The 24,685-nt window shown below is 54.7% G+C and overlaps 1 protein-coding gene across 2 annotated transcripts; it reads left to right on the top strand.

Annotated features, from left to right (window-relative positions):
• The first annotated feature begins 1,120 nt into the window (after positions 1-1,120).
• On the top strand, positions 1,121-23,512 carry PEDS1 (plasmanylethanolamine desaturase 1). 2 transcript variants are annotated; one of them, XM_045885952.3, is made up of 6 exons: positions 1,122-1,343; positions 9,184-9,303; positions 17,648-17,739; positions 18,772-18,916; positions 20,241-20,453; positions 22,419-23,512. In XM_045885952.3, exons 1-6 carry the CDS (start codon positions 1,220-1,222, stop codon positions 22,538-22,540), a joined length of 816 nt encoding a protein of 271 aa, XP_045741908.1. In that variant the 5' UTR covers positions 1,122-1,219; the 3' UTR covers positions 22,541-23,512. The 2 variants fall into 2 exon arrangements, with proteins under 2 accessions (XP_064429408.1, XP_045741908.1); XM_064573338.1 differs by lacking the exon at positions 9,184-9,303 and having other exon boundaries at positions 1,121-1,343.
• Positions 23,513-24,685: the final 1,173 nt, after the last annotated feature.

Below are 24,685 nucleotides of genomic sequence, written 5' to 3'. Positions count from 1 at the left end.
AGGACATTATGCAAAAAGTGAAAACACAAAAAAATGAGAAACAATATTTGCAAATCATGTATCTGATAAGAGTCCAGTGTCCAGAACACATAAAGAACTCTTACAATTCAACAATAAAAGACAAACAATCTAATTATTAAATGCGCAAAGGATTTGAATGAAAGCATTGGGCTGAGCCTTAACTCACTCAGCAAGCGTTTACTGAGTTTCTACCAGGTGCCCTATGCTGATCCAGACATGGGGATTCAGCTGTGAACAAAGCAAGTCCCGGTCCTCAGGAACTGGTTTTCTGCTGGGTGACACATGAACTGCAAGTTCATTGCCCATGACAAGCGCTGTGAAGACAAAACATGATGATGTCACAGTGACTGGAGGAGGGAGCAACTCTGAGCAGGGAAGTCAGGAGGGGACTCTGAGGAGGCAACATCACTGGTTATTAGAAGTGAACGAAAGGCTGTTGACTCGCTCTTGGCCCGGCGTCTAACGGATACTAAGCGCTCACCAAATCTTACAGTGACGCTTAAGGTCATTCTCATCAGTTTACTGTCCTCTCCCTCTGGGGAACAGGAGGTCCTGGGGCTCAGGCTCGCGGGCGCTCAACACCAGCTGGCACACAGTAGGCGGACGCACGGTCCTCGTAACCTCTGCACGCGGTAGGGCTCGAGAAGCTAGCCCAGGCAGAGGGAGCCCCAGCCTGGGAGCACTGTTCGAAGTGTCCACCAAGCGCTGGCTCCCCGGCCCCGGCCCGGCGCCCTCCACTCGCGCTCCGTGCACACAGGAGGCGCTTGACAGTGCGTGCTGAAGAAACGCCTGTTTCTGGGTCCGGCGGCGCACGACCTCGGCCCATTGCACAGGCCGGTAAACCGAGCGCGACGTGGGCGGCGCCGCGCCGGCCGTTCCTGTGGGGTCGACGCCGGGCCCGGGTCGGGGGCGGATCGCTGCGGGGAGGGACGCGCCGCCGCCCCACCCTTCCGTGCCCAGCTGCGACCAGGGGCGTTCCTGCCCCCCGGCGCCGCGGTTGGCTGGCTCGACGGCCGCTGATTGGCCATCGCGGCCCTGGCGCGGTCCCCGATTGGCTGTGACGCGCGGCCGGGCGAGGTCCCCGTCCGCGCCTCCGCCGCGCCGGGCGCTGAGCAGTCATTGGGCGGCGTGATCTCGCCGCGATTCCGCGGCCCTGCCGCCGCCAGCGGAGCGCACCGGGCGGGCCGGGTGAGTGGCCATGGCGGGCGCCGAGGATGGGCCGGGTCAGCAGCCGGAACTCGACGAGGATGAGGCGGCGTATTGCCGGCGCTGGGGCGCGCAGCACGCCGGGGCCCGCGAACTGGCCTCGCTCTACTCTCCAGGTAAGATCTCCGGGCCCCCCCTCTGGGCCTGCAGCCGGGCTGCGGACAGCGACCCTGGGTTCCCCAGATCGGAACCTCAGCCTCAGGCCCTGATGCAGAACTCCAGCCTCGGCTTCTAAACTTGCAAATAGCGCCCCCAAGTCCGGGGACCCCACCCCAGGGCCCCTTCCAAGCTCAAGCCAGAGCTCCAGCCATGGGGCTTTCTAGATGCACAGACAATCCCTATATCAAGGAACTGCCATATCAGCTCCCCGGGCCACATAGAGAGCCCCCATCGCACCCCCAGATCCGGATCCTAGCCTCAAAGCATGCGCCGCTGCAAAGAGCGCCCCTAGACTTAGGGACCCCTATCCCAGGCAACCCGTCAGCTGCATGCACTGCCACTCCCCCGCCCCCGCCTTCTCTCATCCCCCCCCCCCCCCCCGGCCTCTTAAAAGTCCCATCCCATCCCAGGTTCCCCAGATCCGGAATTCACAGCCGAGGGCCCCATCTGTGCCCCAGCCAGGGCCCTGGGCAGCAAACAGTGACCCCACCCCCAAAATCTGGGCACGTCAGCCTCCCTGCTCTAGGAACCGCAACTCAGGGACCCCCCAGCTACCTAGTGCCCCAGGCGCCGCCCTACCCCCAAGCCCCATTCTAGTTACAGCTTCAGTGGCCACAGACCACCCACTCCCCCAGCAAAGAGGAGCCTCAGCTCTTACTCTATCCCTCTATTCCAGTATCCCGAGTGGTGAGGGCACTGTAAATCTTCCAGTTTAAGCTTCTCCCGTATGCAAACCCCAAGTCCAGCCCTTGCCCCTTTCCCATTGCATGTATATCAGCCCCCTCCATTCTCCAAACCAGACCACGGTTTAGAGACCCTTACCCCCTGTTCTGCCCTCAGATAGTGGTCTCTGGCTCCTTCCTGCTGTGCCTACTATTTATGCTCCAGCAAGCACCGGCTCTCCCACTCTTCTCTGACTTCCAGTAGAACCCAAGGAATCTCATTGCCTGGGCCTTCTGTCCCCAGGGGTTAAGGAAGTGCCATGGAGAACTCCAGAGTCAGGTGACTGGGAGCTGCAGGAGGCCTCTCCGCCTGGATGTCACCATCACACCAAGCTTTGTTTGTCAAACATTCTGACATCTTTCCTTTTGCCAGGGGACAGCTGCCATGCACAGCCCTTGCCTGGGGTGGGCATGGGTCCACTACCACCTTTGGCTCTCTACTCTGACTGGCCCGGGTTTGCATTACCATCTCTGCCATCACTGGCTGTGTGACCTTGGGCCATTTGCTTTCTTGTTGAGTCCTAGGTCACCAGAGGCCCTTTCTGGACTTGCAATTCCATGCTCTGGGTGTGATTTTTTTTTTTTTTTTTTTTTTAATGACTTGGGTACCTTCTGCATGATGCCATGGTTTCTTTAGCTTGTTCCCAAAGCACCTAGCCTATGGACCTAAAACCTCCTGCACTTCCTGGGATAGGCTGGGCTTGGCATCCCCACTGCTTCTTGCTGTGTGACCTGGGCCAAGCCACTTTCCCTCTCTGAGCCTCAGTTTCCTCACCTCTAAAATGGACATAAAGTTTACCTGTTCCTTAGTGTTTGGGGGAAGAGGAAATGAGATCATCCACTTTGATGCAGTGCTTGGCATACAGCTTGCCCCATTAGTCTGGTGTTTCCTGGGAGTCTTGGAGTAAGGTGTTTGACCTCTCTTGTCCTCAGACTCACCACCGGAAACTCGAGGGTAAGGATTCAAAGGCCTCTTCCTTTGGTGTCCAGCTCTGCCCACCTGGGTAAACCCTGTCCACTTTCAACCAAATCATACTCAGGCATTCTGAGCTCCCCCAAGAGACTGCCATTTCTCCATTTCCCCATGATTGCATCTTTGTCTGGTTCTGATTTCCCCAAATGCCCTTCACCCTCTGAAGAACAGCCATGCAGGGATCTGAGGCTGCAGACAGCCTCCAGATGCCCCAAACCTTCAGTAAAGGCTTTATCTCCTCTTGACTTGGAGCTGTGAGGAGGCAAGGTGATGAGGAGTGAGGAGTGGAGAAGCAGGAGACTGGACAGACTGGTTTCTCCAAATTTCGTAGGTCTCCCTCCCTCTGTCTCTGTTCCTTTCCTGTGTGGCCTTGTAGAAGTACTTCGACCTTCTCTGGACCTGACTTATAAAATGAGGCACCAGGCTCAATACATGTGGAGCATCTTTGTCCCAGTCTCCATTCTAGGCCCTGAGGGCAAAGCAGTGAATAAGACAGGAAAAATAGAGCTGGTATTTTACTAAGCTCAGTAAATAAGGAAAGTAGCTCCCTTGCCCAGTGGTGGCAAGCATTATGGAGCAAATACATAGCAGAAAAGGGGGAAGTGAAATGTTGTTAGGGGTAGTAACATTTTAGGGAGGGGGCAGTTAAGGCTTCACTGTGTGAGTAATATTTGAACAGAGACATGAAGGGAGGGAGGCCTGAAGATAATTGAGGAAGGATTGGTCCAGACCAAGGACCCAGCAAATGCAAAGGCCCTGAGGTGGGAGCATGCCCGGAACGTTTGTGGAACACCAAGGAGTCCCATGGACTGGAGAAAAATGAGCAAGGAGAGAGTAGGAGAAGCTTCTGGGTTCCAGGACTGAATTCTTGATATTGTTGGGGCCAGAGGTGGATTGGCACCCTGACAGTTGGCAGCAATAATAAGGCAGTTAACATAGTTGACATTTATTTAGCACTGCTTGTGCTGGACATTTTCTTCACATGATCTCATTTCATCCTCACTACAACTGTCTGAGGTGTCCCCTCAGTACCAACTGCATTTTTCAGGGCAGGAAACTGAGGCTTCCCCCCCACCACCACCACCTCCTGTAGCCTCTTCATAGCCCAGCCCCTACATGTGTTCTTCCTAATGCTTGTCCTGTTTAGGATCAAGCCTGCATCCGCCCCTCCCAGAGGGCAGAGTCAGCAAGGCCAGGGACTGCTTGTGTTTGATTTGCCTGGCACTTCATGGTCCCCCTGTCCATCTTGAAGACATTTCCTGAGGCTTAGCAAAGAGTAGGGACTTGCCCACAATCACACAGTTAGCAGCAGGGCCAGAACCAGAACACTGGTGGAAGGAGGGGAATGTTCTAGATTCCGTGTTCTTAATCTTCACTGTGGAAGGGAGCCAGCCCAGAGTGGGTGTGCAGGAGGAGCCCAGTGTTCCAGGTCAGTGGGGCAGCATGCGTGCAGGGCCGGTGACAGAGCGAGTGGGCCTAGTGTCCGCAGGGAGCTGTGAGTAGTCTGATCGGGGCAGCACTGGGTGGTGGGAACAGCAAGGGCCAAGGAGTGGGGCAGCCTCGGCCCTTTCCTGTGGGCCCCTAGTGTCTGGCCAGGAAGTTGGGGCCTGGTCCTGCGGATCCTGGGAGTCATGGAGGGTCCCCTAGCCCGCTGCCCTCTGGGTTCAGGGTTCACAGCAGCAGCCTGCCCCGTGCCAGGATTTGTGGAGGACCTGGTGGGCTTGGCAGGCCTCGTGGGCAAGCCCAGAGGTAAGGCTTCCCACGGCTTCCCAGCAGGTATCCGCTGAAACCTGGCTGTGTGCCACATGTCAGGTGCCCCGGGCTCCGGGAGGGGACCCTCAGGGGTCATTGGAGTCAGCTGTTCAAACCACCCTGGCTAACTACAGGTACCTCTGGCCCTGGGGGATACAAGGATCTCTTAGCTTGGGGTCGGGGCAAGGATTCGGTCCCCCAGAATGGGTCTCACTGAACCCAGAGACCTGGGGCCCCTTTCCAGGCCAGGCCTGGTCCCTGCCACTCTGGGCTGAGTTTTCTCTCTGTCTCCCTCAGTCTTGTTCTTTTTCCATTTCTTTGTCTCTCCTCTCTTGCCACGCCCTTTGTCTTTTTTTCTCTGTCTCCTTATCATCTCTCCATGTCTCTGTTTTTCCTCTCTTCCTGTCTCTCCATTTCTCATTTCTCTGTGTCTCTACTTCCTGTTCTCTCATCTGTTTGCCTCTCTCACTTCCTCTGTCTCTCTCTGGCTCCTGCCTTTTCTCGGCCTCCTGTCCCCCCACCTCCCCGACGCCAAGGGCCATCAAAAGTGCAGGTTATTCAGGGCCTGTCTGACTGAAACAAGAAGAGTCGGGCCTGATGCCAAGCCCTTGGCTGCCGTGGCCTGCCCTCAGGAAAGCAAAGATGACTGAGGCCTGACGCCTGGCCTCCCCTGCTCCTCCCAGCCCTCCGTAACCACCACACACAAGCCCAATCTCCTCCCCAGGCCAACAGGCATTCGCTGCCATAACTCAGAGGCCAGACCATGGACCTTGGCCAGGCCAGGGGCTGGCTCAGGAAAACAAGGCCCAGCACTCTGCCAGAGATGGCCTGAGCGCTCATGTCCTAAGCAAAGCCCTTCTCTCCCCCCTGGACCTCAGTCTGCCCATCTGTATAGTGACACTACTTAGACCACCTGACCTCGCAGGCCCGGCCAGGCTGACTGTCCATGCTGTGACTTTGGACCAGTCATTTCATCTCTCAGGCCTCGTTTCTCCCTCTGAAGGAAAGGGCAAATGGTCCCCAGCCCACAGTGTATGGCAAGGGCTGGCTGAGCTCATCCCTGGCACCGTAACTGGAATATAGTAGGTGCTCAGTGAGGGCCACTTAGTATTATAGATGTATTCTTTATGGATCAAAGTTGAAGCACTTGGTCTGGGAAGGATCCAGATTCCAGAGGCCAAAGATAGATGGCGTTTAGATGGGAAACTATTCCGATTTCAGGGTCATTCTCCAAGGCAAGCCGAAAGACCTGGGCGCTCTTTAGAACCAGGACAGCTCCCAGCATCCAGGCTAACGTGTCCCATTGACAAGCCCAGGACCCAAACCCAGCTCTTCATTTCTACTCACTGAGCCTCAGTTTCCTCACCTGGGAAGTGAGATCACGTAGCTCATCCCTGGAAGCATTGAGACTTGAATGAGGGACCAGCTCAAAATGCTGGTGATTGCTGCCCCCAAAGGAAGCCACCCAATAGGAGGCCACAGGAAAGGGAGGAGACTGGGCTGAACCAGGAGCTCTTGCCCCATCTGATGGGGACAGGCAGCCACTGCTGCTCAGGCCTGGGGCGCCCAGAGCCTTGTGTTCTCAAGGGAAGCAGGAAATTAGGAATTGTAGGTGATTTTTTTTTTTTTAATGTAGCTTTTTTTTTTTTTTTAAGCCGAGAGCAAAATGTGCTGGAGGGAGCTGGTCTGTGGCATCTCTAATGTGGGCTGCACCTGGCACCCCAGCTGTGCTAGGCCTCAGTGTGCGTCGGCTGCTGTTACTGTTACTCCATCATGTTAGTGTGCCAGGCCGGCAGGCTGGCGTTGAAGCATTACCTTTTCCTTACCCCTTCCACCTGCCCCCTGCCGACTTCTGCTTCTACGTCCAGGCCTGGGCCACAAACAGGAACCAGAAAGGGGAAGGCCATGCTGGGCTGGATTACAGTGACCCCAGGCAGGGGCTGCTGGAGCAACAGGGTCCCATGGCCCAAGGGAAACAGCCACTAAGAAGTGGGATGCGAGAGGTTCTAGGCCCACATCTGCAGCTGTGGGGCTGTTGTCGGGGTCCTCGCCCTTGCTGGCGCAGTGTCCTCATCTGTAAAAGAGGGGGCCGAGGGGATGCAACCCTGGGCGCGGCCCTTTCCCCCTCTGACCCTTGGTCTTTTTACGGGCAAAGGGAGGGCAGCTGTTCTGATTCTGGCCCAGGGCTCAGCGTGCTGTTGTAGGTCCTGGCCAAGACCCTTCTCTCTCTCTCTCTCTCTCTCTCTCTCTCTCTCTCTCTCTGGGCCTATTTCCCTAGCAGGAGCAGTGCAATGCCTGATACTTCCTTCGAAGGTGCTCTGGTGAGGTGCCCCCACAGACAAAGCCTGGCAGTTGTCCTCTAAGATCCTCTTTACGAATTTATTCATTCCACGGGCATTTATTGAGTACCAGCTGTGTGCCAGGGCCCTGGTGAGCAAGCCGGCCATGGTCCTGGGCTTCCTGAGTTCACATTTGGGTCGGGGAAGATGGATGTCATAGGGGCAGCCCTATGCCAGGGAGAGTCCAAGAGTCAGAGGGAGCATCATGGATGGCCTCCTGGAGGTGGAGGTCTGCAAGGGCATTGCCAGAGTCACTCCAGGTCAGAGGCGAGTGAAGGGAATAGCAAGCACTAAGAGAGGACAGACACAGGAGGACTCCTCTCTCTCTGCCATGTCCCCTTCAAGTGTTCATCACTCACAAGGACCTGCCCGGCCAGAGGATCCTAGTCTGTAGCTTACTAGCTGTGCAGCCTTAGGTTACTTCCTTGGGACCACTCTGACCCTCTGATCTCTGATCTGCAAATTGGCATCACCTCAGTAGGCACCTGGCACATAGCAACAGCTCAGTAGATGTTAAACACTAATGATAAGAAAATTATTACCATTAAGGGTCTTCCATGCCCTTGGGACCAGCTGCCTGGGAAAACAGTATCCCCTGGGTTCCTGTGGCGCAATCTGCACCACCCACGCAATGTTTTCCTTTCCTTTTATATTTTTAAATTTTAATTTACAAATTACAAAGGATTTTTGGTAGAGGAGTACATTCACAAATACTAAATTCCAAGGGGGTTAAGTGAAAGCCAGTCTTGACCAGGTAGCTTTTTCTTTTCTTACATAAATGGCTGCTGCTTAGCCCTTTGCTTTTTTGCACTCACCGGTATGTCCTGGACACCTCCATGTCTACGTGTAAACAGCCGCCCAGGCATTTTTTTTCTGGCTGCAAGGATGCCATGGACCAAATTAATTTGGCTGATCCCCCAGGCGCTGGACACTTCCGTTGTTTCCAGTGTTGAGACCCCCCCCAAAAGATACCTCAGACGGAGCTGCAGTGAGTGAATCAGCTTGTCTGAGCTCACATGGCTTTTAAAAATATGTGGCAGGAGATTTAAAAAGATTTCACACCCGTGTCTTGATTTCTGGCTTCTCTTGGGAATTAAGAAGCTCGGGCACCCTGGGCCCGCCCTCCCACCTGGCAGGAGTCCTCATGTTAGTGACCCTCCTCACAAGGGGCATGGGTGCCACATCCCACAGTCCCCACACAGCCCACCTTACTCCACGTCACCTGCCTGGTCCCTCATCTCCTGTGTCGTGCTCCCAGACCCCCTGCTCCTGGCAGGAGCCCTAGAAATGGTAACCAAGGCCCATTTCTCCTAAATCCCTGACTCACTGGAGCCTTGCTTGATGGATGTTGGACAGGATCTGATCCTCTAGGGTTAAAAGGTGTTGGTAGCCTTCACCTCCAAATAATTACGTACACAAGGGGACAAGTGATGCCATGAGGTCAGTTAAAAAAAGGCTCATTACGGGCGCCTGGGGGGCTCAGTTGGTTAAGCGACTGCCTTCGGCTCAGGTCATGATCCTGGAGTCCCGGGATCGAGTCCCACATCGGGCTCCCTGCTCAGCGGGGGGTCTGCTGCTCCCTCTGACCCTCTCCCCTCTCATGTGCTCTCTGTCTCTCATTCTCTCTCTCAAATAAATAAATAAAATCTTTAAAAAAAACAAAAAAAGGCTCATTAAAGTTCCCTGGAGCTTCTCCAAAGAGCCCACAAGGGCCCAGGAGACAAGTTCTGGTCCTATCTGCCAAAGAATTGGCCTGTGCAAGGCCAGCTTCCTGGGCCGGTGCCTTGGGCCGACTCTTCCCCTTCTCCGGGCTTCAGTGACGTCATCTGTGAAATGGGTAGGCTGGGGCCTTTTCTTCATGGCAGCCCCTGTGTTCCACCTGTGCCGAGCACGTTAGACTCTGTGAACACATGGAGGAGCTTGTACAGGTCCGGCCCTGCCTGGCTTTAGTCCCAGCCCTGCGGCCTTCACCACCCGCCCCGCGCTCACCTCTGGCCTCCTGTCCCTGCAGGCAAGCGCTTCCAGGAGTGGTGCTGCGTGGTCCTGTGCCTCAGCCTCATCACCCACAACTTGGTCCACCTCCTGCTGCTGGCCCACTGGGAGCACACTCCCCTCGTCATGCTGGGTGTCGGTGAGTGCCTGGGGCCCCGCTCTCTGCCTCCCTCGGGTTCCCCAGGCGTCAGGGACCTACCCAGTGTCTGCGCCACGCCGATGGCAACTTGCACACGTGGGTCACGGTGTGTGGCTGTGCGTGCCCACGTGTGTGTGTGGCTGTGTGCACATGCGAATCAAGGACGTGCTGTGGGAACCCCACCTCTGTCTCAGTGACACCTCCGTTCCTCCTCTTACTTGGGCCAAAACCCTGGGCATCATCCTCAGTTCCTCTCTTTGTCTTCCGTTCCATATCCAGCCCTCAGCAAATGCCCTTGGCTCTACTTTTTTTTTTTTTTTTTTAATGATTTTATTTGTTTATTTGAGAGAGAGAGAGAGTGAGAGAGAGCACGAGTGGGAGGCAGGGAGAGGGAGAAGCCCCAGAATCCAAACCTTACTCTCCACCTCCACCATTCTCACTCTGGTCTGGCCACTGGCCTCTCCTGCCCAGACTTTTGTAGGAGCCTCTTCCCTGGTTCCCAACCTTCCCCTTTGCCCCCACTGTCCGTTCTTCGCTGGTAGCCAGAAGGATCACGTTAGATCCTCGGTGAGGTCATGCTACAGCCCCATTCTCTGTATACGTAGAATAAGACACCGACTCCTCAGTTCCTCCTCAGACACCATCTCCCTCCACTCTTCTCTGGGACAGCATGCTCCCTCCACACGGGCCTCCTCATTGTGTCTCCGCCATGCACTGTTGGACACACTCATATCTCAGGGCCTTTGCACATGCTGTTCCTGTGCCTGGAACTCTCTTCCCACAGACACCTACCTGATTCACTTCCTCATCTGGGTCTCTACACAGAGGTCACCTCCTCAGGGAGGCTCTCCCTGATTACCCCTCAAAAATAGCAGCCCTGCCATACACCATCACTTCAGCATACTGTTACACAATATATTTATTTGCTCAGTATCTGTCTGCCTCCACTCAAATCTCAGGTCCCTGCGAGCAGACATTCTTGTGTGTTCACTGCTGCGGCCCAGCCCCAAGCATGAGGCCTGGCACACAGTAGGTACTTGATAAATATTTATCGAATCAGGGAACGAATGAATGAGCAAACTGCAGCTTACAGTACCTACTCGTGTTTCCCATTGGTCAGGCCTCCCCCGTCCACAGCCGGGGAGTCGGATACTACACTTGTCATCATTTTGCAGATGAGCAAACCGAGGCTTAGAGAAGGGCAGGCCAGCGTCACACCTCGAGCCAGAAGCACAACATAGTTCTTCGTTCACCATCTCCACTCCCAGGTCCTGGGGTGACTCGTTTCCCTCCTGTCCGCGCACCGGCCTCCCCTCTGCCCTCAGGCTCAGGCACTCATCCCCTCCCCTGCCCCGGGCTCCCAGGCGGAGGGGGCATCTGTGCCCTTGGTCCGCCCTCCTGGCTCTCCCCAAGTGTTCAGCTCCCACAATCTCATTAAAAGCACTCTGGTCACCTAAGCCAATAGTGCTCAGGCTGGCTAATTGAGCCATCTGGGTCTGCGGTGGGGTGGGCCTGTGCTGGGGCTGGGCCAGCTGGAGGACAAGGAGTTAACCCCTCCGGTGCTGGGGAGCCTGGGCCCCACCTCAGGAGCCACACATGCCCCCTTTGCCCAGGGGTGAGAGAGACCTCACCTGCAGCCTCTCGGCCTCCGGGCACTACATTCAAGGGCAGGGATGTGGCCAGCGTGAGCCCTGGTGCCCCATCTTGGGGTAGTGACGAGCAGGCCCCGGCCCAGCTCTCCTGCCTCGTGGCTGTGGGGCCTTGGGCAGGTGCTGTCGCCACCTCCCTTCCCTGGTTGGGGTCAGAACTTCCCATCCCTGGCTCAGGAGCTCGGGCTGTCCAGTCACAGCGTGTGACACCAGCTCCCCCATCCCACACCTTTGCCTCTGGGCTGATAAGAGCAGACAATCTCCTGAGAGTGGTGCTTGCAAAGTCCCTAATCGATTTAAATGGCCACCCTGATTTGTGTGTTAACACGCAGGAGGCCAGGCATCGTGCCAGTGTGCAGGGTCTGCCTCTAGCCCAGCACTGTCTCCCCAGAGGTCCCGGCACCTCTGACAGGCCCTGGAAACCAGGGGAGGCGGAAGCATGAAAAGGTGCCCAGTTAATAAACATGGACCAACGATGCAATGCTGGGAAGCAAAACCAAGATAAGAGAACGGGCAGGGAAGGCCCTTCTAGAAAAGTATTTGCAGGGAGACCTGAAGGAGGCGAGGGAAGAGGCCAGGCAGGTATCTGGGGGAGTGGCGGCAGGGAACAGCAGGTACAAAGGCCCAGAGGCTGGTGTGTGCCCAAGGAACAGATGGGAAGCCAGTGTGGCTGGAGAAGGTTGATCTGAGGAAAAGTAGTTGGTGGCAGCTCAGAGGTGGGAGGAGAGGGTGTAGACTGGAGGGCCGTGGTCTGGACTCGCGGTTTTGTTCTACAGGCCACGAGGGGCCATTGGTGAGCTACAAGGAGGGTGGATGGGGGCAGGGAGGACTGGAGAGGAGGCGAGCATGGTGGCCCAGACTGGGTAGGGCAGTAGAGGCGGTGAAAAATGGTCAGATTTGTGGTGAGCTGTATGAGGCGAGCGGCCAGCGTGTCCTGTCAGCTCGGCTGTGGAGGTGAGAGAGGGCCTGTCGGTGGCAACTCTCAGGCTTTCATGGAAGGGACAAGGTGGCCATTAACAGGGGTGGGAAGAGGCGGCTGGGGGGAGATGCTTGAGCTGCCTGCCTGAGAGCCAGGGCGAGGTGCCAAGCAGGAAATTGCAAATCCAAGTGTGGAGTCCGGGAAGGCAGCCGGAGATAGAAATCTGGGAGTCCTCTCAGTAGAAGAGGTATTTGAAGCTCAGATGCTGGCAGAGTGCCCCCAGGGGCTGAGTGCAGGCGGAGAAGAGGCCCAAGGCCCCCGTGCCTCCAGACTGTGGGGGGAGGAGGAAGAGCCAGCTGAGGGGGCGGGAGGGGTTGCAGAGGGCAGAAGGAGAATGTGTCTCCAGAAGACTTGGGGGTCAACTAGGAGTGGCCGCGGAGCAGACCAGCGGGATGGGACAGCAAGGGGACCACTGGATTTGGCCACGTGGAGGCCATCAGTGACCTTGACAAGGACAGTGTTGTCATCAGTGAAAGTGTGAACAAATGAATGTCCCTGGGAGCCTTGAGCTATTGGCTGTGCCTGGGGAAAGTGGAGGAAGAGCTTGGGCGCTTGTGAGTTGGCCCTTGAGGAGTGAGTAGAAGTTTCTGGAGGCCTGGTAGAGGAGGGGGTGTTCCAGGCAAGGGAGCACAATGAATGCAAAGACTGGTGGTGAAGTCAGAGGTCACCTGGCCTCAGGTCAGGTGAGGAGTCAATCTGAAAGATGGTAAAAAAAAAAAAAAAGCCAGGATTTGGCCCAGCCCCTGCGGAGCAGCCTGCCTTCAGCTGATTGCTTCTTCTTCTTTTTTTTTTTAGATTTTATTTATTTATTTGACAGAGAGGGAGCGTGAGAGAGGGAACAGAAGCAGGGGGAGTGGGAGAGGGAGAAGCAGGCTTCCCGCCGAGCAGGGAGCCCGATGCGGGGCTCGATCCCAGGACCCTGGGATCGTGACCTGAGCCGAAGGCAGACGCTTAACGACTGAGCCACCCGGGCGCCCCTCTTCTTTTTTTTTTTTTTTTTTTTAAGATTTTATTTATTTGTCAGAGAGAGAGAGCATATGAGCACAAGCAGGGGAGCGGCAGGTGGAGGGAGAAGCAGGCTCCTTGCTGAGCAAGGAGCCCGATGCAGGGCTTCATCCCAGGACCCTGGGATCATGACCTGAGCCGGAGGCAGGCACTCAGCCGGCTGAGCCCCCCAGGCATGATCTCATCAGTCTTAGCTGCTCTCACAGTCTCCACGCCAGGCCTTGAAATGGGAGGGGGCTAAGAAGGCACAGCTGGGTGACCTGTGGCCAGATGAAGGCCCCACCCAGTGGGCCAGGGTGGCCCCGAGTGAGTTATTCACCATCCTGTACCCTATTCCAATGTCCTGCACTTGGGGTGCTGACCAGGCCCAAGCTGCCCCCAGGATGAGCCAGCTCTAGCCGCCGCTACCTGCACTGGGACGAAGACGCCCTGTGTGTTCGCCTTGGCCACCCCTGCCCCCCATTACAGCCTCCTCAGGCAGCAGGCCAATGACTCCTGGAGTCACTGTTCTAGAAACAGCCGCTTGCAGAGGCCTGGGGCTCACAGAGCCCAGGGAGAGGGGTGCTCCTCTCCAAAAATAATTCCTGACATCTGCCCACAGCACACATCCCTCCCTGCTTGGCAGCCTGCAAAGGCCAGGTGCTGGTCATTTGACAGATGACAAGACTGAGGCCTGGGGAGGTGGGTAACCCCTGGAGCTACCTTGGGAGCGCTTACCACGTTCCAGGGACTGACTTCACGTGCCTTAGCCCAGTTTATTAACCTACTGTACTTAAGGAAAGTAGTGCTATTAAAGTCCCCATTTCTCAGACCCGGACATGAAGGCTCAGCATCATTGTGAACTGCCCTCGCGATGGTCCCCGGCCACTCACCCGCAGCCCCGACTGCCCTTACCCTCCGAGGGTCCTTTCTCCCCTGGAAAGTCAGGATGTGTTGGGGCCCATCACTATGGACGTGAAATAAGACGATACAGTTTTTCGAAAATAGATTTTATTTACTAAAAGTTTTAGATTTACAGAAAATGAGCAGGTAGTATGAAGAGTTCCCATACACTGTCTGCTCCCAGCCGCCCTTATTGTTAACATCTTATATTTTACATTAGTGTCTATATTTGTTACAATCAAGATACCATATAATGTGGATGCGTTATTATGAATTAAAGTCCATAGTTTATTCAGATTTCCTTAGTTTCTACCTAACGTGTCCTTTTTCTGTTCCAGGATCCCATCTAGGATCCCACTCACATTTATTTATCATGTTCCTTTACGTTCCTCTTGGCTGTGACAGTTTCTCAGACTTTCCTTCTTTGGTGCCCTTGATAGTTTTGAGGAGCCCTGGTATCATAGGACGCCCCTCTATGGGAATTTGTCTGGTGTTTTTCTTTTCTTTTTAAGACTTTTTTATTTATTTGAGAGAGAGCACAAGCAGGGGGAGGAGCAGAGGGAGAGGGAGAAGCAGACTCCCCGCTGAGCAGGGAGCTGGAAACCGGGCTCCATTCCAGGACCCTGAGATCATGACCTGAACCGAAGGCAGACGCTTCACCCACTGAGCCACCCAGGTGCCCCTGGAGTTTTTCTTTTTATTTATTTATTTACTTGAGAAGGGGAGGTGGGGAGGGGAGAGGGAGAGAAGCAGACTCCCCGCTGAGCGTGGAGCCTGACAACACAGGGCTCAGTCTCACGACCCATGAGACAACCTGAGCCGAAATCAAGAGTCAGACGCTTAACCACCTGCAGGTGCTCTTGGTCACATCTCCCTGCTTTATCTCTCTCATGGCACATCCTTTTTACTGCTGAGCAGTATTCCATTGCCTGGATGTACCATGGTGCATTTATCAATTTAGCCGCTGGATGTCTGGGTGCTTTCCAGGTGCAGCTGCTAGGAGTCGAGCTTAACGTTCACGCACAAGCCTCTAGGCGGACATACGCCTGCATTGCTACTCTGGGCCAGGTCGCCAGCTATTTATTTGTTCTCACTCAATATTTATTGAGCACTTATAGGTACCACGCCCTGTACCAGCACCTTAAATGTTTTCTCTCTCTTAATCCCTAAACTGTACCAAGGCTAGTCCTAAGCCAGTTACGCATCTTATCTCCTTAATCGTCCTAAGCATTTAATCCTTACAGATCACAAGAATAATAATAAATAATAATAATAAAATATTAGAAAAACAGTATTTATAATAGTGGTTAACATCACGGAGTGCTTCCTGTGTACCAGGCCCTATGTCAGTGATGTTAAAAATGCATTATTAGTGGGCGCCTGGGTGGCTCCGTCGTTAAGCGTCTGCCTTCGGCTCAGGTCATGATCCCAGGGTCCTGGGATCGAGCCCCGCATCGGGCTCCCTGCTCCGCGGGAAGCCTGCTTCTCCCTCTCCCTCTCCCCTGCTTGTGTTCCCTCTCTCGCTGTGTCTCTCTCTGTCAAATAAATAAATAAAATCTTTAAAAAAAAATGCATTATTGGGGAATATAACTCCCACACCTTGCTCTTTCAAATAAATGGATGAAATTTAAAAAATAAATAAATAAAGATTTTATTTATTTGAGAGAGAGAGAGAGAGCGAACGAGAGAGCACAAATGGGGGATAGGGGGCAGATGGAGAGGGAGAAGCAGACTCCTCGATGAGCAAGGAGCAAGATCCCGGGATTAGGACCTGAGTTGAAGGCAGTCGCTTAACCACCTGAGTGGGTGGTTAAGCGACCACCAGGTGCCCCTAAATAAAATCTTAAAAAAAAGAAGAAGAAGCAGCAGCAGCCGTTGTTGGCTTTTGCTCTCCAGCCTACCCCCCCAGCCCAGGTCCACCCTCCTAGCAGTGTCACTGAGGAACAGGACTGCCCAGCCTGGATGGCATCTAGGGGTTTTTCTGCAGCCTCCACAGTGTCCCAAGGCCCTGGTCCCCTATCACCAAGGAGCTGAGGACCCCAGCAAAACTCAAAGGACCCTTAAATGGCCCAGCTGGGCCTCAGAAGATTCCGCAGGGAGAACCAGCGTGGGGAGGAGGAGGGAAAGGGTTTGCCTGAAGTCCTGTGATCCAACAGACTACACGTACCGCCACTTGAAACTGCATTCGTGGCCTGCGTGGTTTACAGTTTGCCCCCCCCCCATCACTCTGCCCCAGGGACAGTGAGCTTAGTATCTGCTGCATCTCTGGCTCTGGCACACAGTAGGTCCTCACCGAATGTTGCTTGATAAACAAAATGACCGAAGAACAACAACTGATCTTTTTGCTATGTGCCAAGCACTGTACTTTAGTAGTCTGCATTAATTAATTCCAGGAATATTTACTGAACCCCCTACTAAGTGCCAGGAACTGGGATGAAGCCATAAACAAAAGACTAAAACCCCTGCCTTTGTGGAGTTGACGTTCTTGAGACCATGAGCAAACAGGAGTGAAGTCCACAAGGAAGGGTGCTTGGAGAAAAAGAAAGACAGGAGACAGGAAATGCTGGAAGATGGGGGTGGTTATAATTTTAGATCAGGTGTCGCCAGCAGATGTTTGAGCAAAGACCTGGAGGAAGTGAAGGAGTATGCTCTGCTACACCTGGGGAAGGAATATTCCAGGCAGAGGGAGCAGCAAATGCAGAGAGAGAGAGAGATGCAGAGGTGTGTGAGGGTGTGCAGGGGGAAAGGGAATGAGCCAGGAGGGCTGAGATGTCAGTGAGCAGGGAGAGTGATGGGGGACGGCACTGGGGTGTTCCCTTGCACAGGTAGCGAGCCACTCTGCCTCAGTTTCCCCCCCTGTGCAGGGGTGGTGGTGCATCCTGCTGTGATAAATTTGGACCTCAAGGCAGGTTAAGAGCCCAGCTGTGCCACTTGCCATCTTTGTGGCCTCTGCCTAGTCACTTCTGTTCTCCAGGCCTCCCGTTATCCACCTCTGTAAGGGGAGCGTGAGGATGGTACCAGCTTGGACCAGACTGAGAATCCACTGAGATCAAGCATGTAAAGCACTTGTGTCAGGCCCTGAAAGTGCTCAATAAATGGCAGCCGCTGTGTTTTTTATAATGACCATGTCCATCCATCTAGAGGAAACTGGGGCACAGAGAGCTTAGTATCATGCCCAACATCACACAGCTAGTGAGAGACAGCTAGGATTTAAGTCCAGATCTAACAGCTCTTAACCTCTGTATTATCCTGAACCCTCAAGTAAGTGAATGGTGTTGGGGTCTTTGAGGGAACCCCGGTCCAGTTCCGAACACATGGAGAACAAAGTCAAGGAAAAGGCTTCCGGAGGCCAAATCGTGGCATTTATTGTGACAAAAGCTAGGTTGGGGAGGCTCCTGTCCGCACCTCAGGTGTTTCCGACACCAGACCCCAGAAGGACATTTCCATCTAGTCACTGGCAACACCGAAGTAGAGCGGGCTTCCCTCCATGGAGGGATCAGGGTCAGAGAAGGGCACAGGCAGCTCCTAATAGGGGAAAGTTGAGTTGACCTGCGCATGCCCAGTTTATTTCCTCCAGACTCACCAGGCAGATGAGTCCCCACATATCCCCTGCACAGAGCAAGTAAAGGGACAGGAGTGTTATCCCGAAGCCTCCATTCACAGGGAGGAAAGCATCCCAAGTAGAGAAGGGACACCACCCCCCCATAATGAGTGAGTGAGCAAGCAGGCGAGTGAATGAACGAGGGTCTCCCTACTGTGGGGTGGAGGGTGGGCAGGACTGCCCCCCTGGGGGTCCCCCACCCCCACCTCACCCTCCTCTTGTCCACAGTTGCAGGTGCTCTCATTGCTGACTTCTTGTCTGGCCTGGTGCACTGGGGAGCTGACACCTGGGGCTCCGTGGAGCTGCCCATCGTGGGGAAGGTGCGTATATTGACCCAGCCCTGCCATCCAGCCGGGGGTTGGGCTGTCTGACCTTGAGTGAGCCCCCTTCCTCTCTGAGCCTCCTGTTTCCCTGTTTGAAAGACAGAAACCATCATTCCAGCCTGACCCCATGCCCCTCCTCCGGGACCAGAAGAGACTAGAAACCCCCCTGGGATTTTCTGGAAGCAAAAGCATGAAGCATGGGATAGTCAGAAAGCTTTGAACCCCCTGAATTTGGGGGCCACGTCGCTTTCTGACTATCCCATGAATTTGGGGGCCACGTCTTATTCTCCTTTGCCAGCCCTGCTGCGTCTCACTGTTCGTGTTAAGTGAACTTTGCCTCCCATCAGACTTCTTTGGTTATGACGCAGCGTCCAGTACGAGCTGGCTTAAACAAATAAAGGGACTGATTCACGTAACTGAACATTTCAAGAGTAGAACCAAGGTAAAGCGTTGCCGGGTCCAGTAGGACAGACGGTCATACCGTGTTCTCATGACTCCATCCCTGTCAGACACTGTGGCAGAGAGATGCTCTGAGTGGCCGGGCCAGGGTCACGTGCTCACTTTCACCTAAGGGATGGAGGGGTCAGCCCCATCGGAACAGCTCGTACCAACACAAGAGGAAGAGGGGGAGACTGTTACTGGGAGGCGCATGGCCGCAGGGGAGAAATAGAAGGGGCCTGCCTGCCACTGTGAGGGGCGTCCTCAGCTGTATTAGAGTGGGGAAGAGGGGTGGAGATTGTCTCCAACTCCCCTCACACCGCTGATGGGGAGACTGAGGCCCCAAGTGGGGCAGTACCATCCCGAGGTCCCCACCAAGTCACTGCGACTGTCTTCTGCCAGAGCTGTTTAGACCAGGACCCTGAAGGCCAGGTGGGCTCCGTTATCAGTAGCATGGTGGAATGTTCTGGCATCCCAAAGGCCAGGAGGCAAGCCCGAGTCCAGTGTGCACAGGAGGTGGTGGAGAGAGGCTGGCCGCCACAAGCTGACTGGTCCCGTATATCCCTTCTCCCGCCCACACCCCCACCCCAGGCTTTCATTCGACCCTTCCGGGAGCATCACATCGACCCCACAGCCATCACCCGACACGACTTCATCGAGACCAACGGGGACAACTGCCTGCTGACATTGCTGCCTCTGCTGAACATGGCCTACACGTTCCACACCCAGAGCCCCGGTGAGCGTGCCGGCCGGCGGCGGGCTGCAGGGGCCTGTGGGGACAGAGTTCCCTCACAACATTATAAAAGATTTTTGGGTGCCGGCCTGTAGAATTGGGATATTTGACGTAAAATCTGTGTTCCCAGCTTCTCTTGGACGATCCGCTCTGGCCATCCTGGGTCCTCGTTCCCGCTGGTGGGAGCTGAGCTGCGGTCGCCATCTTTAGACAGTCCCCACTACCCATTGCTGTCCTACACCTGGCCCACCTTGCCCGTCTACATGACCTGCCTGGCCCTGAGGGCTGCTGGCTTGGCTGCCCTGGCTCAGTTAGAAGAATATAGGCTGTGAACTCAGGAAGTTCTGAGTTCTGATCTCTGCTCTGCCTGTCTGGGGGAGAAAAGCAAGTCATTCTCACCTCTGTGAGCCTCAGTTACCTTATCTGTCAGGTGGGCAGAAGTGGCGGGCGGGGGGATAAGTACTTCCTCTGTTCCGGGTCTTGTTCTAACAACTTGACACCTCAGGGATCCTTCGAGCAGCGCCCCCTCTGTGGGTAGCTGTGAGGAGTTGCTGTGGTGCGGTGGGCGCTGCGGGGCCCGCCCGTATCCTCTTCCGAGGCTTGCGCCCATCCCCCGGCTGCCGTGAGTGGTGGCTGCTAACAGCTCCCCACTGTCTCTTAGGAGAACTGCCAGAGCAGGTCCCACCTCTCCCCTTGGGATAAGCCTAAAGCCTAAGCCTAAAGTGACAGGAAAAGCCTACAGAAGACCAGCCCTCTCACCTCTGGGTGGGACCAACTCTGTGGAGCCGAGCTGCCCCCAGGATCAGGCCGACAGGACTCCCCCAACCCCATCATTGCTTAGCTCTCCCCCTGCTTCCCTCACCCCCTCAGGTGTTTTTCTGAACAGAGGACACCCCCCCCCTCCGCTGCATTCCTCCTCATATAAATTATGAGCACATGAACCCTTGTCTCAGGCTCTGCTTCTAGGGAACCTGGACAAAGACTTACTCCCATTTTACTGATGACGAAGTTGAGACTCAAAGAGGCAGAGGCACTGACCCAAACTCATATAGCCAAGAAATCTCAGAGCACGGACCTGAACCCAGCTCTGCCTGACTCCAGAGCCCAGATCTGTAACAATTTCTTATGCTGACTCCATTATTTGCCCACTGAACAGAAGAGAGGACTGAGGCCCAGAGGGGAGTGTGAACTTGCCTGAGACCATGGGGGAGGGTGGAAGGAGGCCTGGGAGCTGCCCAGGGGCAAGTGGGGAGGGCCAGGCTGGTGGTGGCCCCGCCCGGTGACAACTGTGTGGCCCTGTGGGCACCACCCTGTCCCCACCTTGCAGAAGCCCTGGAGCAGCTGTACCCCTGGGAGTGCTTCATCTTCTGCCTGATCATCTTCGGCACCTTCACCAACCAAATCCACAAGTGGTCACACACGTACTTTGGGCTGCCACGCTGGGTCACCCTCCTGCAGGACTGGCATGTCATCCTGCCACGCAAACACCACCGCATCCACCACGTCTCTCCCCACGAGACCTACTTCTGTATCACCACAGGTGCGGCTACAGGGTGGCATGGAATAGGCTGTCCCCACGTCCAGCTGTAGCTCCATCCTAGGATCGGTAGGGCAGGGGTCACAGGAGGAGGTCCTGGAATCCTCGCCCTACAGGAGCATGCTCTTACAACACACACCCACCTACTATGTGCCAAGCATTCTAGGTACGGGGAGGGGAGGACGACCTTCCCCACTCCCACCTCCCACCTCATGGAGCTGTGATCCCACCCAGCCAGCCAGCTCATACTTGTTGGGCACCTACCATGTGCCACGCACTCTCCTGGGCTTAGGACAGAGCACCAAAGGACCAGGCACAGATCCCTGCCTTTGTGGCATTCCTGTTCTCCTAGGGGACATGCCAGACAGTACAGAAGTAGTACATTTAACCGTGCTGACTGCTGTGGAGCAAAACAAAGCAGAGGGTAGGAGAAGGAACTGCGGGACTTTGCCCTTGAGAGAAGGCAGTCGGTGAAGGCCTCACTGAGAAGGGGACATTTGAACTGAGGGAGAGAATGATGCAGATCTGGAGGAAGAGCAGTCCAGGCCACAGGAACAGCAGGTGCAAAGTGCCTGAAGGAGGACACACGTGCCTGGTTGGTTTGAGGAACTGCAAGGTAGTTAGTATGGCTGGAGCAAAGGGCATTAGGGGCAGAGTAGAGGGGAGATGACCAAGTCCAGATGTGAGAAATGCTATGGGGGACAGAGCAGGGTAAAGGGCAGAGACGCGTGGAGTGAGGAGGCAGGAGTTGCTGTTCATAGAAGGAGGTGAGAAGGAGGTGAGAAATCGGAAACCAGCGTGAGAGAGACCCCTGCAGCCAAGTCAGGACAGACCAGTTCAGACAAAGGGAATAGCAAGTACAAAGGCCCTGAGGCAGGAACATGCCTGGTGTGGCTGAGGAACAGTAAGGAGACCCACATGCCATTGGGGGTTCATGAGCCGGTACCAAAGGTGAATGGAGCAGATTTGCTGGGGCCCCCTGGCATCAAACTTCAGTGGGACTGAGGTGCTCTCGGCATCCTGACAGCAAGTCAGGCCGGCTTCGGCTCAACTATCAGCTCCTTCCCCACCCCCCGCCGGAATGGGGCTGCAGCGCCCTCCTTACATATGGCCTTCCCAGGCCAGGCTGTGAATGGCACTATGGCAGAGGCCAGGGCTTGTCATGTGATAGCTCCTGGATAAGTTACAGCTCCTGGTTTTCACAGGGGGCGGGGCGTGTTGTCTTTCTGGAGGCAGAACTGAGAACCACAAAAAATAGTTTTTGTATGTCTGAAAGTCATGTTCTTGGACAGGTGGACGGGTTAGAATTTAGGCTGCTGAGATCAGGTTAACTGCTCAGCCAGGCCTAGGATCCATCCTGGTTTGGCCACCCACTAACTGGGAGACTCCCCTCCAAGCCTGTCTTCTCATCCGGAAAATGGCACAGATAGTACCTACCTCGTGATTTGGGTGGGAGGCTGTAAAAGAGAGGAAGTAAGATCGTAAGCAGTATTTATTGAGCATCTACTATGTGCCAGGGGATCACCAGTGGAGGAAAAACACGGGCTTCTGCTGTGTTGGGAGTTGCAGAGAAAAACCAACACAAAACAGGAAGGGGGTGAATTAATGAGAACCGTTACAGGTCATCATAAAAGCTGTAACAAAACAAAGGAGGGTGATGTGGTCAAGGAAGGCTCCCTGGAAGAGGTGGCAGGGGAGCCCGGTGATAAGAAATGCTGCCACCGTACTTGGCACATAATAAGCACTGGGTAAGAAAGTGAATGAGTGAGGGGACGAAGGCATGTGTGAGCAGCCCCTAAGCCCATTGGTGGGAGGTGCCCACCCCCAGATTCCTTGGTCAGCCCTTGTCCCCTGCCCTGTCCAGACTGACTCCTCGGTGCCCCTGCCCCAGGCAAAGCCAACATGTTTCTTCCGTCTCCTCAACTGCCGCTCTCCCATTCAAACCCCCATGCTCTGTTTCCACTGCAGGCTGGCTCAACTACCCTCTAGAGAAGATAGGCTTCTGGCGACGCCTAGAGGACCTCATCCAGGGCCTGACAGGCGAGAAGCCTCGGGCAGACGACATGAAATGGGCCCAGAAGATCAAATAACTCCTCGGAGCCTGCCACCTTATTGCCAACCTTCCCCAGCCCCCCAAACCGAAGCCATCTGCCAAATTCCAGCCTCCTCGTGCTGGCCCCTCCAGGTGGGGAGGACGCCTCCTGGGCTGGGCCCGGGCACCCCCCAGCCCACCCCTCGTGACACAGAATACTTGAGCCACTGATTTTTCATTTCCTTTTTTTCATTTTCTTTCCTTGGCCCCTCCCCAGCCACCTGAGCTGCTCTTGTCTCCAAGCCTGACTGCAGAAAAAGGAGCCCCGCCCTGCTAGCCATTCCTTGGGTAGAGGGAAAGCTCATTCACTCCCTGCACTCCCCCAGCCCGCGCCCCGCCCCCCCCACCGCCTCACTGGGCAGCACTTCAGCGTGGCTGGCGTTGGGGCCACTGAGTCGTCTTCTCTGTCTCTCTTTGTTTGCCCCCAGTGGTCTACGAGCCCCCCAGGCGCACCTATGTGTGCCTGGAGCATTGCCCTGCCATGGCCCTTCGAACTGACCCTGAAAGCCTGGGTGGGTGGACAGCCCCAGGCACCACCTTTGGCCTAGCCTGTTCACCCAAGGATGGCCAGGTGCAGCAAGGGTCTGAGGGCAGCCGGCCAGAAGAGGCAGGATTCCCCTGCCCAAGCCTGGACCCCCTTTCCCCCCCGCCCCTCCCCATCTGCCCATGGGATTCCAGCCAGAGCTGATATTTCTAATCAGAGGATGTCTTCACAGAGTGCAGCCCCTGCAACGGGTCTTGGCCATCTGGAAGGGGACACAGAGTCCCCTCTGGCTAGAGGGATGTCCAACAAGGAAGAATGGGGCTTTTCTGTTTTGGTTTGTTTTTTTTTTTTTTTTAAAGGTGCTTGCTTGTTTAATGTAAATAATAGAAAGCCTTAATATCTTTTCTGTAACACGGAGTAATATTTTAATGTCATGTTTTGGATGTACATAATATATTTATAACAAAGCAGCAAGAGTCTACTTAACCTCGGCTGCCTCGTGTTTCTGGGTTGGCTGGTGGGCGGGGGATGGTTAAGGATCCTGGAGGGTGAGGCCCCACCCCTATCCCATTCCTAGCTCCCCTCCTCCTCCCTTGGGCTCAAAATGGGAGCTTCGCCACCTGACACAGTGAATTAATGTTGCCATCTGCTCCAAACACTTTCGGAGGGGACCCACGGCTGGATGAGGAATGGTCTTCCTGCAGGAGATCATGATGATATGGCGATGACGGTGGATCCCTGTTAGTGAATTCCCTCAGCAAATGTTACTGACCCCTGGTGTGTGCTGGGCTCTGACCTGGACACCGGGGCACACAGCAGTGAACAAAACCCTGGTGGAGTTGACCTCCTCAGGAGAGAGACAATAAACATAAATAAATGCACATGTACATTCAGATGGTGATTTATAAAGAAAATCAAAAATGTATCACATTGGAAAAGCAGGGTGGGGCAGTTTTGGCAGGGGGGTCAGGGAGGGTCTCTCCGAGGAGGGACATTTTAGACAAATGAGTATCTTGTTCATTTATCCATTGCGCAAGACATTATAAGGCACCTCCCATGTGCTAGGCACTGAGATTCAGTAGTGAACATAGACATTACAATCAATATCTAATCTGGGCTAGGTAGTTTCTGCAATACTAGCCCCCCAAAAAAGGGGGGACAGAGATGATAAAATACTCTTTAGAGTGGTCACAGATAAAGCTTTTTGAAAAATGTGACCCATAACATAATTTTCCTTAAAGTTTGCCCACTACTAGATGATTTGTGACTGTCCAAGGGGACCACAAAAGGAGGGGGAATCAGAGTTCAATTCATAAGTGGCAGAAAATAATAGCTCAAGTAAAAATAGCTAAAATAATTTGATTAACTCCTGTAACTGAAAAGTGGAGAAGGGGTGGTTGTGACTTAAGGTTTGGCAGGACTGAGGGGCTCACATGATTCACCAGACCTTGGTCAGTCTGGTCCTGTTTTTCTCTGAGTTGAGACTTGACATCAGACCAGCTCAGCAATCTCAGCAGGAAAAGTTTCCCCTTCCAGTGGTTGCAGCAAAAGCCCAGGGAAGGCTCTCAGTGGGACAGACTGGGTCTTGTGGTGGTGAATGGTTCTGGTTGGCCAGGTTTGAAACATGCCACCTGGGGTTGCAGGGGTGAAAACAACACT

This window comes from Mirounga angustirostris, unplaced genomic scaffold (assembly GCF_029215605.1).
Source record: "Mirounga angustirostris isolate CCGP_5_RB_7025 unplaced genomic scaffold, mMirAng1.0.hap1 SCAF_10, whole genome shotgun sequence".
Lineage (NCBI taxonomy): Eukaryota > Metazoa > Chordata > Mammalia > Carnivora > Phocidae > Mirounga > Mirounga angustirostris.
Note: the sequence above shows the minus strand (reverse complement) of the source record. Positions and strands in the feature narration are given on the sequence as shown.